Source organism: Pleurodeles waltl, chromosome 7 (assembly GCF_031143425.1).
Source record: "Pleurodeles waltl isolate 20211129_DDA chromosome 7, aPleWal1.hap1.20221129, whole genome shotgun sequence".
NCBI lineage: Eukaryota > Metazoa > Chordata > Amphibia > Caudata > Salamandridae > Pleurodeles > Pleurodeles waltl.
In genome coordinates, this window is record NC_090446.1 from 765,878,719 (window position 1) to 765,906,089 (window position 27,371).

At 42.8% G+C, this 27,371-nt stretch overlaps 1 protein-coding gene across 5 annotated transcripts in view; it reads left to right on the forward strand.

Annotated features, from left to right (window-relative positions):
* SAR1B (secretion associated Ras related GTPase 1B) overlaps positions 1–24,832 on the forward strand; it is a 258,431-nt gene extending 233,599 nt beyond the window's left edge. For all 5 annotated transcript variants that reach the window (XM_069199254.1, XM_069199253.1, XM_069199252.1 and 2 more), the window contains 2 exons: positions 10,365–10,496; positions 24,074–24,832. In XM_069199254.1, the coding sequence (XP_069055355.1) occupies positions 10,365–10,496; positions 24,074–24,190 (249 nt within the window). In that variant the 3' untranslated portion in view covers positions 24,191–24,832. The remainder of the gene's footprint in view (positions 1–10,364; positions 10,497–24,073) is intronic.
* Positions 24,833–27,371: the final 2,539 nt, after the last annotated feature.

A 27,371-nucleotide genomic window follows, 5' to 3' on the forward strand; every position in this document is an offset into this window, starting at 1 on the left:
TTTAGCTTGGACAGGTGCTATTTCTTTTGAGCCTTAGAGTCCACTTCCTTTCCTGGGGTACAAGAAGGAGCAGGTCCAGTACCATACAGCTCCTTTCAGTTCACAGAAATCAGGTCCAGCCCCCTTCTGTTCTTACTCAGGTCCAGGAAGTGTTCTGAATTGGGTGCCACTGATGTAAAAGAGGAGAGAGACAGACAGACACACCGATACACATCTGATTCCTGAATTAATGTGAAACAAGATAACTTGGAATCAATACCAGCTTCCCTACTTGTTAAAATTGTGTGATCCTAAAAAAATGTTTTATTTCACACAGTCTCCATTTTCTTTATTTTCAAATATGAGAGAGCACTTTTAAATACTTGGCTTCGGAATGCGCGCTGTACAAGCACCTCTTATGTTCAATTTAATAGATTATAATGTCTATAATAACAGACTAGGCCATATATAGGATTTACATGACTTCTGACTTGCCTCATGGTTAACTAATGGCTTTGTCGTTGGGGTGAGTCATTAATGTTTTAAAGTTCATGCTTTAAAAATATAACTGTTAATATTTGCCCGTCCACGCAGTATAATAATCAGATATACTATGGCGAAATGCTTCCGCATATTTAGAGGAATACACTTTTTTGAATGTTGAAGAGACTGTTTAAAATCTTTACATCATGTTTGTTGTAGAATATTCATGCCAAATGTTTTCATGGCTAGGCTCGTGAAAGCCTGACCCATGGGTCGACTCATCCTATTAATTTGCCTGTACGCTCTCCACTGTTTGCTACTCGGGCTTGGTACATTGGGCCGTCATTCAGTTGATAAAATGATTTTTGGAAGGCGAGAATGGAAACATGGAGTCCTGCCCACATGCACTGAGTTGACAACTCTACTATCAAAGATTCTTGTACGAGAGTTGAAGAGTGTGTGCAGTGAAAATACATTTAAGTGACCCCAGGGCAGGGACGCTATGCTGTTCTGTTGTACGTGAACATTTCCATGAGTTTCCAGGGAGAACTATCGGGTCCATGTGAGGCGTAGTTTCAGGGGGTGTTTGGATTGTGACATCCCCCAAGTGAACTCTTGGCGGTTGGGTCTGGGGACCCTAAGTCGGGTGTGCTATGTCTGTTTCATTTTTTTTGTCATTCTCATTTGATTAAGAGCTTTTAACTTGTTCATTTTTGGAAGGGAAACTTAAATTTATATAGTGGGATTGGTTAACCAAAAAATAGTAAATTTGCACCCGTAGAAGTACTCTTTGTAGGGGTGCATACTGCTTTTTGAAATTCTAAAACATTGGCAGTAGTAGGCATGGAAAGCTATTTTTTCTCAAATTGCAAGCATACTGCTGACAATAAAACACCTAAAAGGAATGGTTGCTGGTAAGGGTAGTTGGTGATGCAAGGGATGGAACCGTGGAATTTGTGGTGGAGGGAAAGAGGTCCCGGATCTTTGCGGTTGGGGAAGATGACAGTTCTTTGATCTTTTGGAGGAGAGACTGACAGAAGTACTATGCAGCCATGTCTGTTATTGTGGGCTCCCACTGTGCTCCGTGAGGCCTCTTGTCCATTCCTTGCTCCTGGATTGTGTCATTGTCATACCTGTATACCTAATTCCCTGAAAGATGTTGGTTTCTCAATATGAGTGCTAATCGTCCAGTTGTTCTGTGGGTGGTGCAGGTGGCACAGTGTTTTCCCTCTTCTCAGACTGCCCTGCCAAACCATGTACTTTCCGTGATGGTGCCCTGATTTAGAGGGAGAAGCATAATGAAACGAGAGTGACATTAGCCAAGCTTTGCAGTATCAAGTGGGAAGAGGTTGACCCTGATGAGTGTCTAGCCTGCTGACAAAGCTAGATACTAAGGGAAGGTGGCAGGCACTTGAGCTCTCTGCAGTTTACATGTCAGAGGCAAATGCCAGAAGGGTGATGAAGACATGCACTATGTCTAGGAGAGGGCAAAGCCGGTGCAAGTAATGGGGAAGCCTAGGGTACTGAGAAAGGAAATTATGAAATATACCAGAAAAACACTCTTGTAGGTATTTGTAGGTTCAGAATTGAGCAGCAAGTAACTGTGAAATTGCTCTGCATAGTTGAGGAGGTATCTGAGGCCTCAGGTTCTGTTCGGCTACTCTGTCTAGTTCCCTCCATAATTACTAATTGACTGCTAAGATATTTCAACATAGACTGAATTGCCACAGGGTACCATCCATAATTCCGAGCAGGAAGAAGATCCCTTTAAGATATAGGTCTAGAAACCAGAGACAAACATGGCAGCTTACGTCTTTAGCTCTGAAGCCATTCCCCTTTGGCCAGAGCTTTGAACACTACTTGTTACTGTCATGTGTGAAAGGTGAATGAGGGTCACTGTTAGATATGGGGCACTATAAAAATGATATAAAGTGTCTTTAGTCTCTTAAAAAGCAACAAGTGTCTCTTGCAAGCACAAAGTACCTGGTTTGTGTTCAAACTCTCCGCAAGGGTCCACAGAGGAGGAGATGCGTGGAAAACAGGGAGGTGTGCGTCTATTTTTCTGGCACACACAGACAATGCGTCAATGAGTTTTCTGCAGGGCAGGCTTTGCGTCGATTTCCGGCGCATAGACTGGGATACTCTTTGGGTTGTGGGGTTTTCGGATGCCCCAGGGACGATGCGTTGAAATCCGGCGCTTGCAGGACGAAGTCACAGGGGCTGCGTCAATCCGGTGGGCGTTGCGTAGAAATTTATACCACATGGCAGGCGCTGTGTCGATTCCTCTCAGGAAGTCGGACTGCGTCGTTCCAGCTTGGCTATGCGCCGATTCAGTGGGCAGTGCGTAGAATTTCCGATCGCTACGCTGGCGCTGCCTCGATCTTCTCCTTGCGAAGTCAGGCTGCATCGTTCCAGTTCCGCGTGCAGTGATTTTCTCACCGCATTGCAGGCTGTGCATTGTTTCTTGTAGGCTGTGCGTCGATTTTCACCGCACAGGGAGTTCTCTTGCAGGAATGAAGTCTTTTTGGTCCTGAGACTTCAGGGAACAGGAGGCGAGCTCTATCCAATCCCTTGGAGAGCACTTCTCAGCACAGCCAGAGAGCAGCAAGGCAGCAGGGAAACAGCAAGGCAGCAGTCCTTCTCAGAAAAGCAGTCAGGTGAGTCCTTTGGGCAGCCAGGCAGTTCTTCTTGGCAGGCTGCAGGTTCTGGTTCAGGTTCTCTTCTCCAGGAAGTGTCTATGGTGTACAGTGTCTACCCCAGAAGTGTCTAAGTTGGTAGGGTCAGAGACCCTTCTTAAGTACCCAAATGAGCCTTTGAAGTAGGGGAGACTTCAAAGAGTGCCTTAGAAGTGCACAAGGTCCCCTTTCAGTTCCATCCTGTCTGCCAGGGTCCCAGTAGGGGGTGTGGCAGTACTTTGTGTGAGGGCAGGCCACTGTCCTTTGACGTGTAAGTGTCAGGCCCTCCACCCTCCCAGCCCAGGAAGACCCTTTCAATATGCAGATGTATGCAAGTGTGACTGAGCATCCTGTGTTTGGGGTTTGTCTGAGTGAGTGCACAAGGGAGCTGTCAACTAAACCTAGCCAGATGTGAATTGGAAGGCACAGTGGATTTAAGTGTAGAGAAATGCTCACCTTCTAAAAGTAGCATTTCTAAAATAGTAATATAAAATCCAACTTCACCATTAAGCAGGATTTTGTGTCACCGTTCTGGCCATACTAAATATGACCTGGCTTTTCCTTTCAGATCAGGATCCACCACTCAAACAGTATATGAGGGGAGCCCTAATGCTATCCTATGAAAGGAGCAGGCCTCACAGCAGTGTAAAACGAATTTAGGGGGTTTACACTACCAGGACATATGGAACACACATGTTCATGTCCTGCCTTTTACCTACATAGCACCTTGCCCGATGGGATACCTAGGGCCTACCTCAGGGGTGACTTATATGTAGAAAAAGGGGAGTTTAAGGCTTGGCAAGTACTTTTAAATGCCAAGTCGAAGTGGCAGTAAAACTGCACACACAGGCACTGCAGTGGCAGGCCTGAGACATGGTTAGGGGGCTACTTATGTGGGTGGCACAGCCAGTGCTGCAGCCCACTAGTAGCATTTAATTTACAGGCCCTGGGCACAGGTAGTTCACTTCACTAGGGACTTACAAGTAAATTAAATAAGCCAATTGGATATGAGCCAATGTCGTCATGTTTTAAGGAGAGAGCATATGCACTTTAGCACTGATTAGCAGTGGTAAAGTGCGCAGAGTCCTAAAGCCAGAAAAAATGAGGTCAGAAAAAGAGAAGGAGGGAGGCAAAAAGTTTGGGGGTGGCCCTACAAAAAGGCCATTTCCAACAGTCACCAATGGAGGTTGGTAGCAGGCATAGGCTCTAGGTGTAAAAATAAGGTGAAGAGAATCATAGGCACTAAAGACCCACAAGACACTACTTCGTGCTCTGAGTGGCCATCTACAGCTTACCAAGGCCCAGATGCTCAGTAGCATAGTATGGTAGGATTAGGTCTCAAAATATCACAGCCAAAATGTTGACCTACAGATCTATCACAGCATAATATTGATTATGAAAAATTGTGAAGGTATATTTACTACTATTAATTCCTCTAAGGTAATTTAGGAATCAATATTATAGTTAAAACATACCTGTAGTTGGATATTTTGATTGCAGTACAAAGAGGTGGATCAATAGCATAAGAAACCACAGATGGGATGGGGCAGGAAATCTCTGATCACAGTGGATTGAGGTGTCCTTGGCACCCACATCGCCACTGTGAGGCAGATTAATAGCCATTTCTGCTATGCTGTACCTTCCTGACATGGCCCACTGCTTTAAAGAGCCCCAGTTCCTTCCTGCTGCAGGAAGATGTGTATCTCCTTCAGGAGTTGTGGTAAGCTGGCAGAAGAAACCAGGGACTCCATGTCCCATAGCAGTTTGGAAATCTTTTTGTGAGAGTGCAAAAAATTGGATTATTAATTGGGGTTGAGGACTACCACCTCAAGGAACAGTCACAACCCTTGTCAGGGTGAACTCTAAAAGTCACTAACTTAACCTGAGCTCAGCCCATGGCAACTATGGCACAAAGCAGACAGGCTTAACTTTGGGCAATATGTAAAGTAATTATGCAGTGTCAAAATAGTGATATAGTCAACATTTAAACTAATTAATATCCCAAATCAAGTTAGAAAAACACTGTAAAATCTGCTAAATTAAATGACACCCAGAGGACACAAATTGAAGAAGAGGAAGCAGAGATATGATTGTTCAAAGTTTTAAGAAGAAATAGCACCAATAAGCACAAAGCACCATTGATTAGCACTGCTTGTGGTAGACCGGGACGTAGGCGCAGTTTGAGACTGACCACGATTTTGGATACACCAACCAGATTCATCCTGGTCAAAGATTTTACCATCTGACTTAGTCCTTGAAGACCCACGCTACCACATGGATACACTACTAAAAAAAACAGGAACTCTGAGGATGCCCTCACAGACTCACTCTGTATCACAGAGGCCAATAGCAGTGTGCAGGCCAGATCAAGTTGTCAGCGTGTACTTCCAGGAAGAACTGGAAAAAGCTTTTGTAGCTTGTTGTAACCCTTTAGCTTGGACAGGTGCTATTTCTTTTGAGCCTTAGAGTCCACTTCCTTTCCTGGGGTACAAGAAGGAGCAGGTCCAGTACCATACAGCTCCTTTCAGTTCACAGAAATCAGGTCCAGCCCCCTTCTGTTCTTACTCAGGTCCAGGAAGTGTTCTGAATTGGGTGCCACTGATGTAAAAGAGGAGAGAGACAGACAGACACACCGATACACATCTGATTCCTGAATTAATGTGAAACAAGATAACTTGGAATCAATACCAGCTTCCCTACTTGTTAAAATTGTGTGATCCTAAAAAAATGTTTTATTTCACACAGTCTCCATTTTCTTTATTTTCAAATATGAGAGAGCACTTTTAAATACTTGGCTTCGGAATGCGCGCTGTACAAGCACCTCTTATGTTCAATTTAATAGATTATAATGTCTATAATAACAGACTAGGCCATATATAGGATTTACATGACTTCTGACTTGCCTCATGGTTAACTAATGGCTTTGTCGTTGGGGTGAGTCATTAATGTTTTAAAGTTCATGCTTTAAAAATATAACTGTTAATATTTGCCCGTCCACGCAGTATAATAATCAGATATACTATGGCGAAATGCTTCCGCATATTTAGAGGAATACACTTTTTTGAATGTTGAAGAGACTGTATAAAATCTTTACATCATGTTTGTTGTAGAATATTCATGCCAAATGTTTTCATGGCTAGGCTCGTGAAAGCCTGACCCATGGGTCGACTCATCCTATTAATTTGCCTGTACGCTCTCCACTGTTTGCTACTCGGGCTTGGTACATTGGGCCGTCATTCAGTTGATAAAATGATTTGTGTAAGGCGAGAATGGAAACATGGAGTCCTGCCCACATGCACTGAGTTGACAACTCTACTATCAAAGATTCTTGTACGAGAGTTGAAGAGTGTGTGCAGTGAAAATACATTTAAGTGACCCCAGGGCAGGGGCTCTATGCTGTTCTGTTGTACGTGAACATTTCCATGAGTTTCCAGGGAGAACTATCAGGACCATGTGAGGCGTAGTTTCAGGGGGTGTTTGGATTGTGACATCCCCCAAGTGAACTCTTGGCGGTTGGGTCTGGGGACCCTAAGTCGGGTGTGCTATGTCTGTTTCATTTTTTTTGTCATTCTCATTTGATTAAGAGCTTTTAACTTGTTCATTTTTGGAAGGGAAACTTAAATTTATATAGTGGGATTGGTTAACCAAAAAATAGTAAATTTGCACCCGTAGAAGTACTCTTTATAGGGGTGCATACTGCTTTTTGAAATTCTAAAACATTGGCAGTAGTAGGCATGGAAAGCTATTTTTTCTCAAATTGCAAGCATACTGCTGACAATAAAACACCTAAAAGGTGATTGGATGAAGGTTTGCATATTATGCTAACCTCTGGAAATCGCTCAAGGTTACATTCTGAACAATAGTTTTTCTCCCACTGTGCCACTGTAGACAGAGGCCCACATAATGCAAATCAATTCTGACTCTGTTCCTTGCGTAAACAGTACGTTCCTAACCTCAGATGTCTCATTTCTTCACCATGCACCCTCCCGTGTGTTGGTGGTGTATTTTGCAGTAGGTATTGAATGGTTAATTTATAAGTTATTCTACTATTGAAACTGTAAATTCATCAGAAGGCTAAAAATAACAAAAATCCTCAAAGCAAACAAGGCAAGCTTAAAGAACGAAATGCCATCCCAAAAGCTCCTTTTACTCAGAAGGCAATCCTTAAACACAAAATAACTGGTACTTTATAAGCTACAAGTACTCTAGAAGTAACTGACTCAATCCCAGCCCTTCTGCCACATTCTAAACAAAGCATGCTCAAACAACAAAAGTTTGGTTTTATATTCAGCAAACTTAGGTAATATCATACCGACGTTAAAAGTAAACTCTCTTTATTTTAGTGTGTTTTCTTTAGAAGGCTAGTAGGCAGTGCTTCATTTGTAAAGAAAAGCGTGACGGTGCCCAAAGCTCCCCTTTGAAACACGCAACTGCTGCAATTTAATGCGTGAGGACAGAATATTGAAGCAGCGCAATCCCAAAGTCATCTGGGGTCTCTTTAATCAATTTACAGCCACTCCCTGCCCCTCCAACACACTCTTGCAGAGTGTGTTTTCTTTAGAAGGCTGGTAGGGCTGAGGTTCAGTCAGTCATGAAATAATTTCAACCATACAAATGACCAGTTACAGGGAAGCAGCTACTCCTGTAGGGCATGCAGTAAATAAAATAGTTTATAAATAACTGACACAGTTCCAATCCTACCAGCCTTATTTAAACCAAAGCACAATCAAAATAATGGGGGTGTTATTTTAAAATCGGTAAACTGAGGTAATTACAAGCCGTACATATCTGCAAAAAATCTGTCAGTTTTCAAACACAGCTATAAACAAACAACAACCACCGTTTGTAAGTCATTTAAGAATGTTTGTTTGCAGAGGAAACAACATCACATGACCGCGTTTTCATCAGAACGCTAAAAGTAACAACAAGCCTCAAAGCAAATGAGGCAAGCTTAAAGAAAAAAATGCCATCCCAAAAGCTCTTTTTAATTGGAAGGCAATCCTTAAAAAGGACCTAACTAGTAGCTTATAAGCTACAGCAAGCTACAAGCAAAGAACGAATGACAAGAGTGGATTTGGTTAAGAGCCTATAGACTGAATACATGTCTTGCAAACAGTGCTGAACGCTGCCTAGGGTCGACCTAAAAAGGGATACTTAAACATGGCCAGGGTTATAGTGCTATGCGTTGTCCATTTAATTGTATTGAACTTGTCACACTACATCAAATGTTGCACCGAATAACCAATCTGCCTGCAGCTGAACGGAAGTTTCATCAGACCAGAAGACGGGTTGTTTGGAGGCAGGGCAAAGTGTAACAGTTTAAAAGTGAAAGTCTTTCTAGCCTGCAGTGAGCAGTGCCTCCTGCTGATGTTACTAAAAAACATAGGTGGAAAGTAGGAAAAGACTTTCCTTGTGCTTGCTTTGTGACTCCAGAAGCCAGAGATCGCCAGAGCAGTGCATAGGGTAGCAAGAGGAAAGTCAGGGGGCGCAGCTGAAATGTCAGGCTTACCCCTTGGTAGCCTAGGCATTGCTGGCGACTCCTAAATGAAGTCTATGGCGTCCACCAGTCCACAACTGCTGTGGGATTTGGCTTAGTGTACCTTGCTGTTCTGTCCTGGGGTCTTTGGAGTGTATCACCACAGTAGTTTAAGTTGCATGGCTTTAGGGTACAAGCCTGTCCCGCAAGCTGGTGTAGCTCAGTTAGTGTACGTGGCCGTGCAGGACATACTGTCACTCGAGCATTGCAGCGGAAGGGTATGTAGAGCATGCCCCTATGACTTAGGGTGAGGCATTGAGTGCTGTGGGAGTGTGCAAGTGTGGGGTTGAGAGCAGCATGTTACCAATAGGTTTCTCTTGGTGGGGGTGTGTTATGCGTGTGTGCTGAAGAGGCTGGGAATAATCAGACACAAACATGTTTGAAGACAGGGGACCGGTTAGGGAGTGTTCTTTTCAGATGGAACGTTTCCAGGGCCTGGCCCTTAGTGTTGTGCCAGGTATGAAGATGATTGATGACTGACATGTGGGAGAGTGAAAACATGTATTGCACGCCTTTCAGTTTGTGCAGAGGTGACAGATACTGCTTTAGTATTTTTAGTGACTCCTGTTGTGTGACATAGGGCCAGATGTAGCAAAGAAACATTTTGCGACTTGCAAATAGCGACTCGCTATTTGCAACTCGCAAAATGTTATGCAGTACGGTGTCTCAGACACCGTCTGCGAGTCGGTATGGGGTCGCAATGACCCACCTCATTAATATTAATGAGGTGGGTCGCAAATTGCGGCCCCATACCGACTATGGGCACTCGCAAACATGGAGGCCTGCTGTAGTCAGCAGACCTCCATGTTCGTGACTGCTTTTAAATAAAGCAGTTTTTTTTTTTTTTAAGTGTAGCCCGTTTTCCTTAAAGGAAAACGAGCTGCACTTAAAAAAAAATCCGAAACCTTTAGTTTACCTACCCTGAAAAAATAATTTGGGGTCGATTCACAAAGAGGAAGGGGTCCCATGGGGACCCCTTCCAATTTGCGAGTGGGTTACCATCCACTTCAAGTGGATGGTAACTGCGACACCATTTGCGATCGCATATGCGGTCGCAAATGGTATTGCATACCACTAGGAATCGCAAATAGGAAGGGAACACCCTTTCCTATTTGCATTTCTGCATTGGAAACAGGCATTTGCGACTCGCAAACAGCAGATTTTGCCTTTGCGAGTCGCAAAGTGTTTCCTGCATCTGGCCCATAGTGACGTGGAAGCTTCTGTGCACTAGAGGCAGGTCCTCTGCCAGTGGTTATGCTGTTTGGGTGCTGCCATGGGGTTGGCCCGTTGCACTGCGTTGAATGCACTAGAGTGTTGTGTTTCTTGTTTGTTGTGTTCAGTTTGCATTTGCTAATGAAGAGCACAGTGTTCTCATCTCTGTGGTCCCCAGGATTGCGCTACTTGCTTGGTCTCTGTGGTGGCATCACCGCAGGATAAAAAAACACAAGAGGTTGGATTTGGGAGTGTTTTTGAGCGATGAACTCTAAGATGTTCCTAAAGGGAAGTGATGATTCTCAGAACGTGATGTTTGCAGGGAAATATTGTGTTATTAAATGTTGAAAACAGAAGAGCATTTGAAATGTTTGCTGCCTAAGAGCAGAATGTTAAAAGCTAAACCGTCCACATATTTTACGTGAGTCCATTCCCGTGAGCTGTTGTAGGGTTGGAACTAAGCGCTTTCTTTTGTGCAGGCACTACTGACTGATGAAACTATTTCCAACGTCCCCATCCTGATACTTGGCAACAAGATCGACAAACCAGAAGCCATCAGCGAAGAGCGGCTACGAGAGCTGTTTGGCCTCTACGGCCAGACAACTGGAAAGGTATTTCATGTTTGATGTTCTCTTCTCCTGTACTGTTCCTGCATAACCATTACATGGATTACATGTTCATTTTTTGTAAATAAAACATTGCTGTTGGTATTTTATACAGCACTCAGATGGCTTGAAATAGAACTCTACATTATTGTGTATGGCTTTCACAATCATATGACGATCTGCAACGTCCATTTTTCCCTTGCTTTTCCCTAAAAACAGCGATTGATCAGAGTTGTTAACAATAGATTGGTGATGCTTTATGATAAATTCAAACGTTATATTATGTAAAAAGGGTTAGTCACGATACTCTGATATACTTTTTTTAGAGTTATCTTGATTAGTTTTCGCACACAAAGACACATCTAGCCAAATGCGGTTGACCACAAAAAATAGCAGTTGCCTGTAGGCGACAGGCAAAGCAGTTACGCAAGTTGACATGGCGCTCAATTCTTCTTAGAGCGGTAAAGAGAGAGGATGGTGTGCTTTCTATTGCGGGAAATGGCACAATGCCATGTTTAGCACACACCAGTGCAACCTGAGTCATTTTCCTTAACACAAGAGTCACCCTTGCAACAGAGTGTGTCACTTCTTTGCCTCTAGTGGCCTTCATGAAGTTTGGTTACCCCAAATCAGGAGCTTTTGGGGCATATATGTGCCTAATGTGTTGTAGCCTCCACTGAGGCTCATCCTTCATGACTAAGAACGTGGAGGCGGTTAAAAACGAAATTAATTAAGAATTAAGGTGAATAAGAATTTAGGGGGTTATTACAACTTTGGAGGAGGTGTTAATCTGTCCCAAATGTGACGGATATACCACCAGCCGTATTACGAGTTCCATAGGATATAATGGACTCGTAATACGGCTGGTGGTATATCCGTCACTTTACCGTCACTTTTGGGACGGATTAACACCTCCTCCAAAGTTGTAATAACCCCCTTAGTGTTATTGTTTTTAGTGCCACATCTTCTCGAACAATTCCCTGTTCGTGGTATCTTCATCTCTGAACCATCCTCCAGTAAACTGCAGCCGTACTGCCAGAATATAGCATTATAAATCAGGTCATTGTGTACCGCTTTCCTCCTGTGTAAATTTCAGCCTGTCTGATTTGACCCTACTTCTCCTCCTGTACTGTTCAGTGCCTCTGGATATTGTTTGCACGTTGGCACTCTTGGACATGTTCTGCCCCATCCATTGGCATATTGTCAGTGATCTGCTTCATGGTGTTGATCATGTGCTGTTTGCTGTGTTGCTATGGGGTATTTGCATATCACCCTGCCCAGTACAGAATTGAAGCCTTCAGGTAGCATCATAAATATTTTTGCATGTGGTGTACACAGTTCCCTCAGACGTGAGACTTGAAAAAGGACATATCTGTTTTGAGTGTACTCATTTAACAGGCACATGCTACTCCATTCAGTGCAGATAGTTGTATTCCCCGTGGCACCTGAATTCTGAATCCACTAGAATAGAACTAAACAGCCCCACCATGATTTACGGATTTTCCTATATTAGAAACCTACTGTAGAAACACATTTTGGACAGCATGTTGCTCAAAGTATGACCCTACTGAGCTAATTTTTATTAAAGTGTCCAGTCCCCTGACATTCCAGGTCATTGCATGCATTCTCTAAACCATTATTGTCATCAGTCTGAGAGTTCAGTAAACCAAAGTCCCTCCCCTGTGGATTAGTCTTTCCCATCTGCCTCGCAGGCGGCACCTGATACTGCCTGAAACAGGTGTCTAACTTTACACCCATCTGTTCTTGTGTGGCATGGTACTGCAGATATAGAGCCCAGCTCCCAATAAGCTACATTCTAACCAGACAGGCAGGTTAGGCCTGTCCTACAACTAAGAACTACAACTTTCAAGTTCATTGTCAAATCTAGTTAACTGCCATCAGGCCTTCTGGTTCTGCTTCTAAAGAGGCTAAATAGTTTCCCTGTTGTGCCTAGACTAGAACGGGAAGAATTCAAGTGTTGGTTTGCACTCACACAGTACATCTCTGCACAGATGCAAGCATAGCTTAAATAACACATCTATGCTCCCCCATGATAGCTAAACTAACTCCATTTTATGGTATGTTCTTGCCCCTTCAGATCGCGCTCCACATACATGATCCTGATACAGGCCCCTCTTTGGACAGCAGTCAACAATCAGTTCCCTGCAGGTTTTTCAGTGACCAAAAAGGGCCCTAAGAAACTGCGTTCTGCCTTCAGCCAAGATTGGGGGACACCAATGATGGGACTTTTATTAGTCTACCATCCTCCAACATATTTTTATGACATCAGTATCAAGGTCAGGAATATTGACCAGCACATATATCAACTCTACAAAAACCTTATCATCAAGGAAAACACATACACTTACTGTGAGATGTTGGTAGTAACTGTTGTTGGCTCGCTATAGACGCAGGTCTATATTTAAACTTCAATAGTGTTGTAGAACACCCCATCTTCTGATGTGGTGTGCGGGCCCCAGCAACCCTGTCTATGTTGACGGCAGTGGCCCCTTCGAATCCACCGATCTATTCGATGAGCTGCTGCAATATCATTTGATCAGTGTACGTTCCTACCTTTATGGTATTTGTTCTACTAATTCCAAGCTAGTTAATGTGTTTGAAGGAAGTGATCACCACTTTTACTATTTATTGGGCAGGAAATAGCAGCAAAAATTCAGTTCTTAACCTCCTTTGTTCACAGCTCCAAACCCCGTCTTTGTATTTGTAATTGCAACATTTGGGTGAATTAATGAAAAAACGTTGCTTGTGTTCTCAAAGTCAAGTGACCCTCTGTGGCTGTTGGCTGCAACGTGAAGTCCCAGTAATTCAGAAGGTAAAATATGACAGCTCAAGGATAATCTCTCGGCGGAGGGAGGGACACAAGGCTGTTTGTGTTCTTGCAGTAAAAAAGTAAGGACACTCTTTGGATTCAGTCCTTTTTCTTCTTGTCCTTCTTGAGAATTTCGATGCTAGATCCCTATGCTTGATCTGGCAAGCCCAACATATGAACATTGCTGCACCTTGATATCACCTCTGCCTCTTATACACCAGACTTCAGCTATTTGATTACTTGGTTTGGGCCATGTTCCATTATAAGTGTTATGTTATGGTTTCTACCTGAGTCACTCAGCTAGGTACATTCCAAGGGCCCCTTAGGAGATTTATGATCCTCCGCTATCGCACCAGTCAAAATCTGGTCTCTCTTACACTATCAGGACATCTTCTATCGAAGGTGCAGGTGTCACTTGTTGCTTAAACTGAGGTATTTGGAAATTGTGGGAATATCACTTGCCTTGAGCAGGAACATTGCTGTTATCCATGTTTTTGTTTGACTAATTTTGTTTGCCTTGTGTCTACATACAGTTGGTCCGAGACTTTGCCACACTTGCAGTGTCACACACAAGGTGTGCTCTTTATCCATTAATTAAAGTCTTGCTTCTTGGCAGCAGAATACTAATTGCCAGTGTTTGGGCACCTAACTCCAGGACCACAGGTTGAACTGTGCAGCATCTCCCTTGCACAGTGATATATGTCACACAGGTAGATCACCAGTCCACCCCTCTCACTTTCAGACTAGGGGATGAGCAAGGACCAAAGACTGCTGAGAGTGTCCTTGATGAGGAGAGACCGCTGTCTGTTAAGGAAGATGCTAGACTTTCCAAAAGTGCCTTCAGTGAATCTACTACCACTATTCTTGTGATAGATTGAGGTATTGTTTTGTAATACAAAGGCCATTCGGAGAGGAAGAGCTGAGGAGTGTAAAGGAAGTGTATTGGTATTTACCTGAAGCACCCAAAGTACACTTTCCAAATGGTAAAACGACAAGTGATCATTATATATAATGAGTAAAAAAAACACTGACAGAACCAAAATGTCTACATTTTTGTCAAGAGGAGTGTTTGGTAATAGGTGGATGACTTTGTATGTGTTGCCCTCAGCTCTCCTACCAAGAACGTTTCGTAGTGAAGCAACATCTTGGGCTACAACTTGTGAAAGGTTAGAGTAGGGCCCTTGTATTGAACAGACTTCACCAGCAGAGATAAGCCATACCTTCACAGAAGAATGTTTTCAAAAGAAGCCACAGAATGTAGTTTCCATTGTAAGGGATGAACTTGAAAGGCATTCACACAAAAATATTACATAGTAGACACTTTGACAAAGGGAAAGCAAAGGGAAAGCATTTGCTTTGCATCTTTAAGAATGTTTGTGAATATGATGTTATGGAGATCCCAGATGATTTAACAATGTCCGTGAGGGGCTGCATGTATACATTAAAAAGTGCAGGGCTTAAGGAGGATCCCTGTGGGGCTCAGCAGTGGAGAGGAAATATATCAGAGGAAAAGGACTTCTCGAAAAGCAATGGACATTGTAGTGGCATGAATCATCATGGCAAAGCAGGCCTACAGTAAAGCTGCCCTTCCGCTGCATTGTGTGTTCAGTGACTTCACCCAAAGAGTTTGATAATAAAAAAAATTAAACTGGGGTGATCCTTTTAATCTGATATTCATCATTGGTGAAATGTTTGGCAACCGCTGCGTTGAGGATCATAGGCTACCTGAGGGATCTGCCACAGGATTATAAGCAATTCACATGTTAAGATGGGGTGTGCATTACCACAAATTATATCTTATTTGTGTATTTATTGATTTGCAAGACTTCTAACATGCTGGATGTCTTCCATATGTTGACTGGAGCCCTGATTGTCTTGTCATTAGACCTCACACTCTGCTGTTTAATTAGCGTTAGGTTGATCACACTTGATCTTCAATAGCAATTCCTATTGTGTGAGAAATGTACAGAGCTTCTTCATCAATAGCAATGCTTTTAGGGCTCTGTTATCATAAGTTCTCTGAAGTGCTTGTAGTTTTATTATGCTTGTAGGTTTATTTCAAAGTTTCCCACAGTTAAAGGCCATGAATTTCCAAGGATCTGTCTCTATGAGGTGGCCAGAATGTACCTGAACCTTTTACAAACACAATCACACTAAACCACCCCTAAAAGGGATACTCTAGTTCAGTGCTTAATTTGTAAATAAAAACCTGTGGGTGCCGAAAGATCTACTCTGAATCACGCTGCTGTTGCAATTAAATGTGCAAGTACGGACTATTGAGGCAGAATAATCCTGAAGCTATCTTGGCCATCTCTAAATCATTTACAGCCACTCCGTGCCCCTTCAATTCACTCTTGCAGTTTCTGCTTTCTCCCTTTGTGCCGCTTTTTAGTTTTTCTCTTCCTCCATCTTTCCCATATGTTGAGGCAGAATAATAAGTGCCAGGCCTAAAAAATAATTGCCGGTGTCCCCACTGGAAACCACCAGCTCAAATTAAGCACTGCTCTGTCTCCCTGTGGGTGCAATGACCACGTTCAATGTACTCTGCAAAAATGTGCATTTTCCCCACCAAGGAACACTGGAGAATTAGGAAAACCACTTTCCCTACATCTCCGGGAAATGTAAGGATGTTGTTTTCTTTTTCACACCTTTAAAAGAGTCTATTGCTTTAGGAGACGCAGTTTCATACATGTTTCTAGTGTGGAACACAACCTATAAAAAGTTTTGTGTGCGCTACGTTCCACTTAATTTAAGATGTGCAAAAACGTTGTTGATCGTGCCAGACAAAGGGCAAAGGGCTCCCCAGAATGATTTTACGACAATGCATTGTCATTCAGGGCACAGTGCATAATAAGGCCTGGTACTCGTGGGAAAAACTGAGATCTCGTAAATGACTTGTTATTGGTTTAGTTTGAAATTTTTTATATAATAAATGGCTGGATCTGATGTATACAGAATAAATAACTAGTTACAAACAATGCATAAAAAATAAAAACAGAAGACAAGCCTTGTCCATCTGTGTGCTCAGTATCTGGAACAACATCCTCATCAACATCAGCACTGCTGCACCCCTGTTGCAAGGAAGAAGACCCACCACTGTTGAGATCACTATATTTAGACTCAATAAGTTTTGATGCCTACAAACAGCCTGCTTTGGAAACAGTCCTGAATGGTAAAGCTGGGTTCTTGCCCGTGTTGAGTTTTCTCTTGCTCTCTAGTTAGGTTCACCCTCAGCAAATACCTATATATACACATTCCCTTTCAATCTATAAAGGACACAACCACCACCTCCAACCTTGTAACGAGGAATTTCACCCTAGATCTGTGGCGTATGAATACGTTTTAGATATTCAAATCCTTGCAACAAAACAAAACATGTCTAATTATTTAACTTATTACAGCTTTTTTTGTCTTTCTCAGATAGTTCAGCTTAATGGGCTATGGCACCGTCAGGCAGTCTCACTGATTGGTTGCAAACATTGACGCTGAACAGCCTGCGTCGTGATCCTAGAATTTAATAATTTGACATAAAGATGAGGTTAAAGGTGGGTAAAACGAGGAGCAGGAGAGATGAGGTTTAGGTGGACATGGGAGATGTTCCTTTTCTTCTGGACTCTACTTTGGTTAAAGTGTTAAATGGAGAGTGAGCAAGATCGAGGGTCCTCTGAGGCAGCAGAGCAGGCATAGTGTAAGTCAAAACAGATACAGACTCATTGTCAGGTTGTTTCTGTATTTTGGCTTGGGTTTTGCATTTTCGAACCTTCAATACTCATAAATTGAAATACGGAAGCACAGGCGCTCACTATCTCAACTTGCTTGGGCGCTCCTGAGAAGTGTCAGTACTCTCTCACAAACGGCAGTGCACCCTTGCTCACAAGTTCTGGCACTTTTCCTTTCAATTTAAAAAGTACATCTGTGTAGCGCCAATGGCCTAACTTATCTGTTCTTTCGGCTATTTTTTATGATGTGTGCTGATAATACAGCACTCACCATTCATTTGGACAGTTCTGAGGGTCAGAATTGTAACTCTTTCAAACAACATTTGACAGCAACAGCCAGGGGATAGCTAGTAATGTGTTGAAATTAAATTCAGGTAAGGCAGAGGTCCTTGAAATTTGGACAAAATAGCATAGTCTGTTTTGAGACTGAATAGTCCATGAGTCTGGGTCCTCCGACTTCACCCACAAAGGTGTGAAGCAGTCTTATATTCTGTCTGAATTACAGGAATTACAAACTACCTTTGTTTTATCAGATTATTAAAACAGTATTACAGATTTAGTATTTGGCAGACAGGATACTCCATTGCAAATGCTAAACAGTCCAGTGTGGCTAAACTCTTGGTCCACCCTCCTCATTCAGAGACAGACAGACTGCAAGCTTTCCATTGATGGATCCCCCATTGGCTCTGTTGATAGATAGCTTTCTCGAATGGCCCAAAAGAGTAGGGGCTATCGGAAAAAAACTACACTGTTCGGCCTATTTAGGTTGGATGGTGTAGTGTTCTTTTTGTGTGTGTCTGTGCTACCGACAGGTAAAACCTGGCATTGAGGGGCAGAAAAAACACAAATAGCCCTACACCTCCAGGGTGAGGAGGCCATTATTTTTTTGTTTTTATCCCTCTTTGTGTGGGTTTTGCTTTTAGCTTCTTGGCAGTCAGATGTTCGAATGATCTTTCTCTTGATCTGAACTCTATTGCCCCTCATTTATCTTTTAAGAAATGGTTAAAACCTTTCCTTTTTAAGTCCATTTTGCTAATATGTGTGGTTCCTAATCTCATTTGGAGCTAGCGCCAGGATGCCTTCTTTGTGACAGTTTGCGTTTTAAAAGTCTTAACAATATAACATAATAGGTACTCTGTGCATGAGAGTACTCAGATACTGAACCCAATTGTTGTGTAGTGAAATTCCATCTTGTTATGCCTTTCAGCCCTTGCCCACTCCATCTGTGACATTTCGCATTTCAACCACAATTAACCAAGCATGATAAGCTGTGCTAGAAGTGGAGTTCCCGCTTTGCAGTTCCGTTCCACCATCCCCAGTGATGATAGTTCCTGTGCTTGTGAGTTGCCACCAGATCTCTCTTGTGTCATTGTCTTCGCTTAGAGAGGTAGTTGAGCATCATGGGCGTTTCATTGTTTTAGTCAGGTACAGAACGTTAGATTAGGTAGAACAATATTTTTGACCTGTGTAGACAGAACAAAAGAAAACTCAAATTAATTGCAGTGGTTCATTTAAGACATAACACCTTTTAAAGTAATGCACTGTGTTGGTGACTTATTACCTAATTTATGTTGGTAGGAAATTTAAAATCCTCCAGCGTCCAGAGAAAACTCTGTATGTGGAGTAGAATTAATTTGGTGAATTTCCTCTACAATTATATCCCTAAACAGGGGGGAATTCAGTTGGTGGATTGTAGTCAGTATTTTGAAAATTTCCTTCTGGAATTGAAGGCCATTCAGTTCCCTCCTGCCTCTAAATGAGTAAGCTTTGATATAGGTGTAAAATGTACCTGCTGTCTGCTGGTCCTTGGGTTCCTGCTTTGGATGATTCACTCTCCCATAGTGCAGAGCACCTCCCTACCCTCATGATATTAAGACCTCACTTGCTTTATTATTGATGGGCTCCATCACTATGGGGATCATTATGAACATGGCGGTCTGGGCCGCCATGCCGGTGGCGGTGTTAATTACCGCCACCGGCATGGCGGCCCAGACCGCCATATAATGGACGTTGCAAAACCGCTACTGGCGTAACTCTGCCACCGCCAGGCTTCCGCCGCCAGGCAGCCTGGTGATGGCGGAGTTACATATGCGCTACCCGCCGGATAATGTACCTGATTCCACCAGCCTTTCCCTGGAGGTTCACCCCAGCACCTGAAGGAATGGATGCTGCGGGCCCCCCGTGCACAGCTCCGTCCCGCAGGTGACTGCCCGATATACGGCCAGTGATATGCGCGACGGGTGCTGCTGCACCTGCCGCACTGCTACATTGCCACTGGCTCTACGTGGAGCAGACCCTGCATTCTGCTGGGCCGGCTGGCTGAAACAGTGTTTCTGCCCGCCGGCCCAGCGGAATGATCATTATGTGGCCGGCGGGGTCTTCAATGCGCTGGCGGTCTTTTGTAGACCGCCAGCGCCAAACTCGGTGAGTTTTCCCACGAGTTCATAATTAGGGCCTATATATCTGGCAGGCTGCCCCTATAGTTTCCATACTCCATCATTCTGCAACTATGTGCTGTGGGATTGCAAGATATCAGGCAGTGCATTCTCCTCCTGTTATGAACAAAATGCCAAAGAAAATCTATGCACATGCCATTTGAAGTCTGAAGGGGTTTATAAATAAAAGAAAATTAATTGTTTGAGATTGACAGATTTGGTCGACCAACGGTTCTCTGCAAAAAGTGTCAGAGCAAACTGGAAGAAAAGACAAGGCACAGATTTACAGCATTTCACATACTGGTTTCCGATTAGGATTACACAACCTTTTGACACAAAGTGAGTAGACAGGTACCTAAATCTGAGAACGTGCGAAAGAAAGAAGACAAACTTCAGTTGCAACAAGAATGTAAACTGTTTTGGCTGAGGCTGAAAAAGCTTATCAAAACTTTCTCATCTCTGGAGCCAAGATATGAAAAAGAGGCGTAAAATGTCGGAGGCAATCACTTTTTTAGGCATGATTAGCATTAACTAGAAAGCATGGCTGCAGCAGTTAATTATGCTAAGGCAATTACTCGCACAGTTCACAACTCCGCCCTCTTTCACTATTTATTGACGCAAATTATTAAACATCACTAAATGATTGAGATTGATAGGTATTAATAAACTGATTTTTCTTTACATTAATTAAATGACCCCCCATTTTTTTTAAACCAAACTGGTAGATTGTTGACAAATGATTTTATATTGCATGGGTAGAGAACAGGAACCAAGAAAAGAAAAGACATCTTGATTGGTGTTAGTGATGGTAACCTAATTACACTGTGTGAAGTTTTTATGGGTTGCTACCATTACAACTGTGTAATAACATTTAGCCTTTAATACAATTCAAATGTTGCACAGTACTCCTAATCTTCTGTATTTCTTAAAGCTCGATTTGCCATCTTTTGGAGTAGTTGTTTCTTACTCCTGACATAGGCAAAATGTATTCATAAATGACCAGAAATAAAATGCATACGCTCATGGAAAAGGAATATGATATTAATTTCATTAGCATGATTAGTTAAAACCAACGCCAATTCGACACGTCACATCTGTGAACTATAATACACTCAAACACAAATGCATTAATGTGATTAAAACAGGCTATACAAACTAGCCGGGTGGGTTTTACCCCACTTAGTTTTCTTAAGATTTAAAACAAACAGAAAAATTAGGACGGCTCCTCCTTAAAACTTAAATCAAACAGAAAGATGAGCACGAGACTTTGATACTAATCTTAGTTTTACAATGACATAACAGCATTGACTATCATCCGAAGTCTGGTGGTGCTTGGTTACACCTCGTGCTGGATGTAGAAAATTGATGCCACTATCAATCCTGACTTTGTGCCGACTTTGCAGCTACCGGTTTGGCCGTATTTGACAGAAATGTGCACGCCTGCACCATAAACTTCATCCCCCGGCAGGCAAACGAAATCGAAGAGCCACTTAGCCAGCTGATAACAGCTGTTCTGCATGTGCGTATGCCAAGGGCCGTAAAGGTGTGTTTTCAAGAGTATTTTCCTTTGCTCCAACAGTGCTGGACATACACAGAAAAGATGCACAAGAGACTCTTGTTTGTACCCACAAAGACAACATGCTTCCGACCTGAATTGCTGTTTCCAGGAGGGAACCATGTCTTTGGTGGCAATCGACCCAAAGCACAGAAGCATAAATTGTTGTTTCAGCATTTGCCTAAAAAAAGCTTATAGATATTCCTGGGGTCTGAAGCTTTTGTATGAAGATAGTACCACCCAGGCATATTGTCTTTTGGCAAGTATGTTCTTGTCAGTAATGAGTAACAGTGACCGGGTTGCAGCGTTGACCATCCGGTAGAACTCCCCTTTGCTCAAGCTCATGTCCCAGACAGTGTCCAGGCCCAGGTCCTTTATGAAGTTGTTTAAATGGTTTCCCCATGAGCCGATTATGTTACGGTGCTGTTGTTCCTTGATTTCAAGCCAGCATAGGTTACTTATTGATCCTATTTCTGCAGCTCGCAATCGCCAGCAGAGTTTTACATACGCATTCTTGCTCTGGAATATATGTTTTTTTAACCCAAATTCTAGGTGAACCTGAGCTGGTGAAGCTGAGTTGGGAATCTGAAACACAGCTTTGTAGGCCTTTGTTTGAATTTGATTAAAAACTGCTATTTCTTTGCCCAGCATTATCTCAGCCCCATAAGTAACTGTTGGCATTAACCATGCTGTCATAACAGAGAGCAGATGATTATATGATGGACAGCTCCATTTTTGTTTTAGTATCTTAAATCCATATGTTAGGGCTCGTGCTTTTGCTTGAGCAACGGCCAGCTGGGGTTTGAAGGACAGATTTTTTTATCTGCTATGAAGCCTAGATATTTGTAGGCAGCAACGACCTCCACCTGGGTTCCATCGATAAACCATGAGCCAGATTTACGTTTCGGATCCACCAGTCTGACCACTTTGGTTTTGTTCAGATTCAATTCTAAACCTTGTTTAGTGATGTAACTAGTAGGAGCATTAATACTACGCTGCAGGCCAATTGGAGTTTGACTAAGAAGCACAATGTCATCTGCATACTGTAACCATGCAACTGTACCCTGAACCAGGACCAGCGGATGGTTTGAGATTGAGGAGAGAGCCTCGGCAAGATCGGCTAGGTATAGGTTAAAGAGCACGGGGCTAAGACACATCCTTGCTTTAAACAGTTTGAAGTATAAACTCTGTTGGTAACATGGCTGCTTGCTCTGATCTTAACTTGCGCCCAGGTGCCTGTGTATACTTACATCATCGCGGTCAGCAGGCAGCTGGGTATACCCCAGCTTTTCAATTTTTCCCACAGTTGGGCTCTCGGGATCTGATCAATCACTGACTTAAGGTCGATGAAACAGGCAAATAGCTGACTTTTCTTGAATCTGGACTTGAAACCTAACAAGGCCAGGGCAGTCAGGTTGGTTGAGGTTCCCATCCAGCTCTGAAGTTTGTGACAGCAGACATGATGCATAAAACTTAGCTTCAACGTCAGTCAGGGCTATTAGTCTATAGTCTGTTGGAGAGGCAGGGTTGCCCGTTTTGTAGATAGGGTGGAATATGCTGCCTTACCAGGCATCTGGGAGGGTCTTGGAGCCATGGAGGTCGTTGAAAAGGAGCGCCAGATAGTAGGCCCAGTACGTTACATCACCTTTAAATATGGCGTTAGAAATACCCTTCTGTCCTGCAGCTCCTGAATTTTTTGCTTCTTTATGATGCCAATTAGCTGGAGTAGTGGCTTAAGCTTGTCTGACCCTTTGTAGACCTGGGTAGAGGGGTCGCCTTTGCGCATATCTGTTCCCCACTATGACTGAAGGCAGTAATTGCCCTTTAATTGCAGGGCGGTTACACTGCGTGAGAGAATGGTGAGGCAGTGACGGGCATCAACATGGCTGTGCAAGCACCACCATACTGATGTCCGTGTAGGGCCACTTGGCACAACCCAGCTTCCTCCACCTCGCTACTGACAAGGCAAGCACGGGGCTTCCAAGTGGAATCTTGGAAATTCACTATGGCCAATGTGTCCCCAAACCAAAGCACCGTGGTGATTACAACCAACTAAAGGGGAATGCTTGTGTTTTACTGTGCTGAGCTGGTGTGTCACGCTCCCACCCCTCCCGAGTCTTTCTCCTGCCAAGCAGTGGAAGAATCTTACTGCAAATTCTTCCGCCCGTTCCTTGCGTGTTGATGGTTTGGTGCTCTGCTGATGGTTGCAAAGACAGGGATACTGCCTTCTAATTGGCAGTATCCTTGCCTCGGCCTTTTAATTGGCACCCTGGCAGAGGAAGGCTGCAGCCTCCTACCAGGCTCCCTATGTCAAGGTCAAAACCAGTTGCGGCTCGCACTGACTAAAAGGGGGGGCGTGCGCGAGGGAAGGGGGGAGAAGAATTAAATAAAAAAAAATAATGTAAAAAACAAAACACTTACCTGCACTCACGTGCCGCGCCGCTCCTCTGCCTCCTCCTGTCTCACTGCACGCAGGCACAGGCTCACAGCCTGCCCTGTGCCCAATCCTGACGCTGCTCAAAGGAGCATCAAAAATGGCTGGGACCGCCCAGCCAGGGTGCTCCCAGGCAGACTGGGAGCCTGTGCAGGCTCTCGCCAGCCCAGCAGCTGTGTTGCTAAGCTGGAGAGAGAACTGTGCGCATGTGTGTTTGACCCTCCATAGACGGACGGCCAAACACACATGCGCTTAGAGGGGGAGTGCTGTGAACTCCCCCTCTTTGTTCGTCACCCTGTGGCCCCACCCCTTTTCCAAAAAAAAGATCATAAACATAGTTTAGGGTTGCATCTGCCGCTGCTGGTGGGGAGGCAATGCTCCTTCGCCCATATGGAGAAGCCGCCCCTGGCCAAAGTGTGTCCATGTTCATGCAATATCTTATTACAAAACAAAGAGAACTATAAGGTATGCTGTTTTACCAAAATCCAAGATGCTCCTAATTCTAGGGTTGAAGAAAATAAACAACATTTTTCTATTTTTGTGTGTAATTTTATATGATTTTGGGTAAGCCTACTTTTTACCGATTTTCCTATCTTGTTTCCACCTCCAGGGAAAGGTCGCATCCAAAGACCTCAGCTCCAGACCACTGGAAGTTTTCATGTGTAGTGTACTGAAGAGACAGGGATACGGGGAAGGGTTCCGTTGGCTGTCACAGTACATCGACTAATGCCGAAACGTTTGGCGTATCTTTTCTTAGGTTTGGACATGATGTCTGGTGGTTCAGAATACTTAAGTTGAATTCAGGAAACCATTAATGGTTACGCCTATGTTTTTTTCAGAACAATAATAATGAACTATACAATTGTAAGTGTGACTGTTGAAAACTGATTTTGAGCAAGTTTATATGTTTGTAGTATGTCCTTTTTTCTCATTAATCTAGTCACATAATTTATATATTTGTTTTGCAGTATATAACTTGACTGTCAAATCTGCCACTGATAATGTGTGAGAGTAAATTTCCATTAAAAGAAGAATAAATGCATTTTTGAGATAATGAAAACTACCACATACTTGCAAATGCTGTTTCAAGACTGTGTTCAAGTTTTCCAATGTATATTTTTTGTACTGTGTGATAAGCTGAAATCGTGTGGGCATGCATACAAGTGCGAGCACAAACGCATACATATCACATGTATAATAAATGATGGGTTAATTGATAACTAATTCTAAGTTTTCTAGTTAGAAGATTTTTCATGCAATATACTGCAATAAAGCAGTCATATTTTACTCATATCTGAGAGCAGATGAAATTCAATATGTTTTATGTTTAACTACACCTATCTAAATAAAAGTCATTGTTTAAACATAATTTAGGAGAATAACAATGTTAAATTTTATAATAGCATAAACAGTTGTTCTTTCTTTTAAATTGTGTATCAGCAATTGTTTATTTCTAATAATCTTAAACAGCTTTAATTTTAGACATCTAAATTCATCATCTTATGTTTAGGGCAAAGCTTTCTCCTACAATGTAAGCACAATATCTGGCTCCCTGAACGTATTTTACTACTCTTCCATCAAAACATTTTTTGTGGTTTGAGGTGAAAATAGTTTGATGTACACAGAGGCATTCCAGCAGTTCTTAAAGCTAAATGCAATTACCAGTTGAGGTGCATGCATAGCCTAACGTCCATCATCCCTCGACAGGAGAGCGTTTTAGAGGCCCATTACGTGTAGATGATGAGTGTGTGTGTGGGTTTATTGAACCTGGAAGAATTAAAAAAATGCTTGGGATCCTCAAATTTTGAAGTTCAGAAATGTGTATGCTTTAAAACTGAATGTCCTTCTGTATTTGTTACTGGTGTTCAAAGGTTTTGCCACCATCTTGTGGATTCAGTTTTACGAGTGGCAGATAATTGCTATTAAAGGTATCTTATGCCCATAATTTATCCTCTATATCATGTAAAGCACTAGCAGAATTTCACAAGAATTGACAAACAAAAGATAGATCTAGCCTTGGGAAGCTGGTGTAATGGTTAATTATTTATTTATTTTTTAATGTAAGTATATGCCTAAAAAATAAAGTAAAAAATAAGAAGAACATAAAATACAGGCATTTTCCTAAATGTGGCAGCCATATGTTTACAGTAAAAAGAAAATCAGACAAAAAATGAACTATGAAATATAATTTTAACTGGGCCAGGTGCTTCTTCGCAGGCAGGATTTACATATATATATTTTATGTAGATTACAGAAAATATGATTATTATTGGAGCAACGATAGTATTTGCTATGAAATACTGTACCCAGAACTCATAGTTTAAACATCCACATAGGCGGATGTGCACATGTGCAAGAGCAAAATTATTTTACTCAAAGTGCAAGAGAGTCATTGCCCAGTGGAATGACCCATTACCCTATATAGTATGCTGTGGTGGGTGGAAGCAAAATGTAAATGACAATTGAACAAACCAGTGGCTGACATATTCCCTTCTATATATCAATATGTGTATGTATTTTTATTTATGCTTTTATTACAGGAGACGGGCAAGACAGCCAAAGGTACTGTAGGCGAGACTCAAAAAGGAGCAGATTGAACCAAAGTACAATCCACCTTTAAATGGTGGTTAACTATTAATCATGTACATTAGTAATAAAACATCCTGTAGGTTGGCTCAAAGAAAGTTTTTTGAATATGTTGTTAAAAAGTGGCTCAGAGGGGCAAAAAGTACAAGCCAAAAAAGTGGGAGCGTTTCAGCCTCTCTGTTTTTTTAATGGATGAGTTGTAATCTCCACTGCTGCTCCCAGGGCCATGCAGTGCATACGGGATTATTTTCTCTTCTTCTTTCCATTCTTTTCCTGCTTTGACTATCCTTTCCCTGCTGTGTCTCTGTTTAGATATTTGACTCTCACTAGTGCCCGTTTACTCCCCCCTCACTTCGCCCTTTTCTCTCCCTTTCCCTCTGTCCTTACTTTGCTGTCCTACCTCTTTTTTAAAATAATTGTCACCTCAACACCTGCTTGCTCTCCATGCTATGTTTCCTTATCCCATGAAAAACGTTTTCACAATGCCACCCCGTCACTGCTGATTCACTGCAGCCATCTTGACACTGTTTTTAATAAAGCTTAAGAAAAAGCCCTCCACTGACCACTATGCTTGTGCATGTAGCGTCCTCCCTACCCCAGGAGCATGCAATGACCACACCACACACTGAGCTCTATAACAGATGCCTTTATTCCTCAGCATACGATTACACAATGCAGTCTAATTACGTCGTAACCATTAATAACCACACCTTTACACCTCCCAGCAAGTTACATAGGGCCTGATTCTAACTTTGGAGGACGGTGTTAAACCGTCCCAAAAGTGGCGGATATGCCACCTACCGTATTACGAGTTCCATAGGATATAATGGACTCGTAATACGGTAGGTGGTATATCCGCCACTTTTGGGACGGTTTAACACCGTCCTCCAAAGTTAGAATCAGGCCCATAATCTTCTGTTGAGTTTGCCTAGAACCGCAAGGGTCCTAGCACACAGAGTCTAAGGACACTACATCTCTCCCTTTGTTAAAATAAAAAGTACAAACAACAGTTACATTATATTTCTTCAATAAGTCATCAAGGCGCTCGCACTAGTCGGCAAGTTTGAGTGGTATGAGATAGTTGAGGTGCACTGTGGTTGCGCACCGATGGCACAGGTTCTGATACTTGAACTGGACTGTTAGGCGGGATCACCTCATTCATAATTGCAGGAGCTGACAAACGTTGAGGTAAGGGCTTAAAGTATGACGGGTCCCGTGTGATGAGCTTTCCGGGACGATGTGTAGTCACCATGTGTCCCTTGCACATCACCACCCTCAGAGGTTCGACAGCAAACAGAGTGTCTGTTTTCTGAATGACTAGG